This window comes from Alligator mississippiensis, chromosome 1 (assembly GCF_030867095.1).
Source record: "Alligator mississippiensis isolate rAllMis1 chromosome 1, rAllMis1, whole genome shotgun sequence".
NCBI lineage: Eukaryota > Metazoa > Chordata > Crocodylia > Alligatoridae > Alligator > Alligator mississippiensis.
Genome location: NC_081824.1, coordinates 304,173,746 through 304,179,745, shown reverse-complemented (window position 1 = coordinate 304,179,745; position 6,000 = coordinate 304,173,746). Strand labels below are relative to the sequence as shown.

The 6,000-nt window shown below is 38.0% G+C and overlaps 1 protein-coding gene across 17 annotated transcripts in view; it reads right to left on the bottom strand.

The window, feature by feature from the left end:
* Positions 1–4,237: 4,237 nt before the first annotated feature.
* CASK (calcium/calmodulin dependent serine protein kinase) overlaps positions 4,238–6,000 on the bottom strand; it is a 419,258-nt gene continuing 417,495 nt past the window's right edge. For all 17 annotated transcript variants that reach the window (XM_019487242.2, XM_019487243.2, XM_019487245.2 and 14 more), the window contains one exon: positions 4,238–5,636. In XM_019487242.2, coding sequence (XP_019342787.1) covers positions 5,460–5,636 — 177 coding nt within the window. In that variant the 3' untranslated portion in view covers positions 4,238–5,459. The remainder of the gene's footprint in view (positions 5,637–6,000) is intronic.

Sequence of the window (6,000 nt, the reverse complement as noted above, 5' to 3'; positions counted from 1 at the left end):
TATAAATCTTTTAAACATATTCAATCATTGCTATGTCATTAAGAATGGTGACAAGGGTGGAAATCAAAAACTGTTACCAGGTATACTAGAATAATATTTAATTGTAGGGCAAAGTATTAAAAAAAACTGGGAAAAGTTAGTGTTTGGAACCTGCCTGATATTTTTCTGTATATTAGGAAAATATACTTTTTCCTACTTAATCTAATACACTCCAATACACCACAGAGTCTGTTCTGTGAACTCAGAATGCACAGTCAATGACACTATTCTCTCCTCAGAGGACAGGTCTTACTGTGTAAAGATATCTAGAACTTTGGTTCGTTTGGTTATTTTTGTACTTTCCTCCAGGTTTTGTGTGAGTCTTTAAATTGACATATTTTGTCTCCTGTTTCTTGGTAAAATGAAAGATTTAGGGGATCTTTCTTTCTATATAAAAAGGAGTAAAAAATTAACCCGGGCAATTCATTTCTTAGGAAAATGAAAACATTCATTTAAGTGAAGATCAATTTTTTTGCTTTGGGTCCCCTATAGTGGGTACAGAGATGCTTACATATTGTGCGCCTGACTGACCAAAAATAGATGGCTATTACCTGATGGGACCAAAGAGAAAATGTTATGAATATAATAGATTCATAGATGTTAGGGTCGGAAGGGACCTCAACAGATCATCAAGTCCAAACTCCTGCCTAGGCAGGAAAGAGTGCTGGGGTCAGATGACCCCAGCCAGATGCCTATCCAGCCTTCTCTTAAAGACCCCCAAGGTAGGGGACAGCACCGTAATTAGCACCATAATGTTGCTAATTAATTTCTAGTGATTAGAACAAAAGTTTTTTAAGTTTTCTATGACCTCTGGAAAATCTCGTTAAAAGTTACTGCTTGCATCCAAGTCCAAGATATGTTAACTAACACCACCTGTGCCTAATCTCATTTGAGTGGAACAAAACTACAATCTGTTCAAATCTAATATCTTAAACTAGACTTTCATGTTCAATTTTAGTTGGGCAACCAGTAACCAGCAAGGAGATTTTCCATCTATTTCTTTTGGGTAGAAAATGAATGGAAATTAGAATCTGCATTTATATTTTTCCTATTGGCTCCAGGTATTTGGTAGCTGAAATGTGGATAGCATGCTTTTCACCAGAAGACAAGTTTAATAATGACACAGAACAATCTGGAAAGCATTAAACGAACAAATATTTTAAACTAACTAGCTTTAAATGTAGTGTTAAATGTGTAAGGTAGCTAATAGTCATGAGGTTACACTGACTGGCATATTGCATCTTTCATGGCCAAAAACAATCCCCCAAATCACCCAGATGTCTGAAAGAATTCAATTTAAAAGGTAGGGGATAGGGCCCTTCTCTTGTGAGAAAGTTTTATGAGTACAGTCACAAAAGAATCAGCTTGGACTGTAAGGGCGCTTCCCCACAAGTGGGAATGGCATATTTGTGCCGCTGCTACTGTCCCTGGACAAACCCCTACACATGTGCTCTGGCACGTGGCAAATTGCCCCAGGTGGGGTAGGGGAGGTCAGGGCTAGCCCCTGGGCTGGCCCCAGCAGCCTTACCTGGGGTCCTGGGGGCCTCCTGGGGCTGCAACGGTGGTGATCTGGGTGTGTGGAGCCTTGCTGGCAGTCAGAGCATGGCTTTGGTTGGCCAGGCTCTGGTTTTGGGCAGTGCATGTTGGAGACATGTACACCACCCTGTTTTTTTCTGCTGTGGGTCTTTTAGATACTGGGATTTCCCAGTATTTAATTTTGCCACCATGCTGCGCATATACAGGACAGCAAACAGAATCACAAGTGTTTTGTGGCACCTCGAAAGGCTCTGAGATGCTGCAAACCGCAGGTTCCCGCTCATGGGGATGCAGGCTAACTAGCTACTGCTACAACTCAATAATCCTATCCCTCTGGGATATTAAGTATCTTAGTCTACTATTACGGAAATAGAAGCCAACGTTATGGCACACTTTCTGAACCAATTTAACATCTTTACATTTGCCAGGTATAGGCAGATGGAAGATGCAGCATGGCGGTACAATGAAATTTGAATTACAAACTGAGGGAAGCTAAGAGCCCCAGTGTAAAACCAATTTCAATTTAAGGCCAAACACAGAATTCTAAGTCTCCACAAGTCCAGGGCCTCTTTGGATTCAGGCCATAAAGGATTACTTTAATTATGCAAAATTGCTACAGTCTTCAGCGGCCATCCTCTAGCAGAGATTTCCAAATAGTCTTGCTGGAGTCTTTCCCATATTAGAGAAATCTCTAGATGGTCAAAATAAAGGCAGCTTTCTGCTCTTGAGTACTAAAAATGGAGCTGATGGTCGTGGTGGTAGAGGGGGAAAGCAGGGTCAGGATCTGACCAGGAATTTCTTAAAGCAACATCTACACTACACAGTGCTGTAGGAAATGTATTGACTTGTTCACAGAAAGAACAGTCAACCTGGCTAAACTGTAAAGCAATGGGCCTAAAATACTCTGTTTTGTGTTTTTAAACAACTTCACAATCAGACTGGTTTTGGATATACAAATATTGTCATGAAACAGATTTCAAATAAGTTTTTGGAGATAAAGACATCACTATGTAGCACCATCTGAAAGTATTACTTTCCTTTTCTTGAAGTCCTGCTAATTACACTAAATCACTGATTAATGTCTGCATCAGGTAGTAATAGCCATGTGGGCTTAGAAGACTTTTTCTTTAGAAGGATGGTTGTACAGTCTCTAAGCAATTCATAGACAGAAAGTATTGCAAAGTCAAACCTTTTTTTCTGCTGGATTATGTCCCCAGTACTGTAAAAGTTATCTTACAACTACCTGTTTAATTTTATTAACACTTACAATAAAGAACATGTCACTGAAGTCTGAGATGCAGACTTCCTTTGCTTACTGGAGAGGAAGTTTCTAAGGACAGACGTTCTTCATTGTTGGATTCCATTAGCTCTGCTCATGCTTGTGCTGGAAAAACAGGCAGATTAGGAGTGAGCCTTTTATGACTCTCTATGTTAGGACTAGATAGTAGGTGGTCCAGTAAGTAGCTATTTGTTAGTAAATTCTAAACAATGTTTGCACACTACAAATACAATAAAATCAAGGACTTGATTACAAGATGTTTGTTTTGGAAAGCAGTCATAACATGATTCTAATTAATAGTGTGATGGATCCTGTAATTGGTAAAGCCCTGGGACAAGGTTCTGTCTGCACTACTGATGGTAACTCACAGATACCTTTCTGTGAGCTGCTTCATAGAACAGCCAGGCTGAACTGGCTGCATTGGAAGTGGAGAGGATCCCGAAGTATATCCATGTGACACGATGCAGTGCTGTGCTGATATTCCTGAGCTACTGTCAGGTAGTTTGAGTATCAGATGCAGGGTAGATGTACAGAGGCCCACTTGGGCAATTAAGTGTCTGCTTCTCAGCAGGACCAAATAGTCCAGCACAAGTGTTATGCCAACATGGCTCTACTGCTTCTGGTACCACTGCAAGTCTGTTCAGAGCTGGCTCTGTTATCTCTATATGGCACGGCATGTTGCCATAAAGACGTACCTATTGAGATGCCTTGTTGCTCCGTAAGGACTTTATCAGAATGGAAAGCAGAATCCACTTGGTCTGTAGAGAATGCCGGGCAGTAAAACAACCTCTGCACTTTATGGTTTTTCTCTCAATAAGTTTTACAGTGAGAACAAACCTGCATCATATACAATAGTCCCAGGCAACTGAAACAGTCTGAAGGTCAATCACAGTTTTTAGGATAAACCTTTTAAGAGCATGTTATAATACAAAAACTGAAAGTTGGCATTATGCAATAAAACAGGTACCCGAATTTTTAAGAGAAATCACACTGAGGAACATCATACTTGGGACAGCTATGACCAGGCACATTGTGATGTCACAAACCGGGATGAGAATATGTTCAATTTCTCTCACATGCATTAAGAAGAAATGTAAACCAGTTGTGCTAAAGGACATAAGAAAAGGAAACAGAAACCATTGGACCCTGAAATGAACAGATGGCTGAGTTTGCTTTCTTGGCACTGGCCTGATTCAGAAACTGGCCAAATTGTGCTTGTGATACTTACTGGTTTAGCAAAGCCCCAGGAACACATTAGAAGCCCAGGCTTCCAAAAAACTTAGGCAGGCTGAGAAAAGGTTTCTTAGAATCTAATACTCAATTAATTCTTTTAAAAACTATTTGAAGAAAACTGTGATGAAATGAAGGACCCAAAGGCATTCAGTTGTTGAACACATAAAAGGAAGTATATTTAAAATAAAAAAAATTGGTCAGACTATAGAGTCAGTTACCATTTTTAAGGAATTTACAGGGCTGTTGTAGATGAGTCTTTTGGAATAGTCAGTTTATCGCAATGCCTAAACTGGTTTCTTCATTGCACAGTATTTTCTCTTAAAATGTGTGCATTTTTTAAACAATTACATACATATTAAAAATTGAAATTTCTTTGTTTAAACTTAATTAAAACGTTAATACTCTCAGACAACACAGATCTGAAATGGTGAAACCAGTAATTTCCCCCTCCCACCTTACAACAAATTAAATTGAGACAAAATTACAAACACATTTCACTACATGATTATTATTAATAAAAATCAGTTTTCTTTTTTTATAAAGTTGCCCAAAATGCAAGGGATGTGCATAGGTTTACAACTTAGTCAGAATAATAGTTTATTTTATCCCCTTGGGTATGTTATCCCATGAGCGGAATGTACTTTGCTGTAGATTACAGGTTTTTTTTCAACACAGATACACCAACGGCATGAACGCTTGCGACTGCCCACATGCATTAAGAGTCAAGACCCAGTTTCAAATCTCTAAAAGGTTTACAGAATTCTTCAAAGAGACAGTATCACAGGATCTGGGTGTCAAACAAAAAGTACTCAAAAATACTATCCAAAAAAAAAAAAAAAAAAAAAAAGCAAAGAAAGGCCTTTAAAATTTGATTTTTTTCATAACTACTAGACTAATTATTTAAAATAAATAAAGAAAAGCAAGGTATTCCAATTCAGAAAATCAGACTCTAAAAAAATGTAGTGTTCCACCCCCACGTTAAGGTAACAGAATCATTTCATTATTATTATTAAAATAGATTATAGAAAGCAGCATCTATTTTGTGCAGTTTTTAGGGGCCTTTGAAATAAAAAGCTATGATTTCCAAAAATATAACATTTCAAAGGATTGAATAATACATATATTTAAAGATACATTTTATTAAAGTTTAGGAGAACTGATTAAAAAAAGATACTGTCTCTTTAAATTAGTGTTTAATTTTTTTTCTCCTATCTATTAGGACATGACAATAATTATAAATTTAGGTCACACTACATCTAGGTAGTCTCTAGGGGCCAAGACCTGTTGACACAAGGTCAGTAACGAAGAGGTTTTTCCATGTATGAGGTGGTTCCCAGTAATGATAAAATTCTTCAGTTATCTGGCAAAAGGCCTAATAGACCCAGGAGACTGGAACCCACTGTGATGCTGTACAAACAAGCTCAATGGCTTCCTCCAGATGCCTGATTGTTTCATCAATTTCATTGTTGATAATTGTTAGATCAAAGTAGTGTGCATATGTTCTCTGCAAGATTTCAGATTCCTTTTGCAGGCGTTGAAGAGATTCATCCTGCGTAATCAGAAAAGAAAATGAGAGATATAAATCAGATCCCAGCCTAAAGATTCATGAATGCCTTGTACACCTTGTGTAAGGTCAAGTTTCCAATAAGCTACGGGGAAGAAATTGTAACTTACACAAAATCACAATCACGCAAAACAAGGGTTAATCAAGACACAACAGGATGCTTATCTAGTGTGTTAGAAGGGTTAAACAGATGGAGACAGAAGATAAAGTTTTAAAGAAAAAGAAAGAGTAAGAAGCAGAACAGACACAGAAAGAAATCCAACCTGTGAATGAAAACATACTAAGTATGCAAATACAAACTGTTTGGACTACATCCAGATAGTGTGAAAGAACAAGCTACATTGTCAAG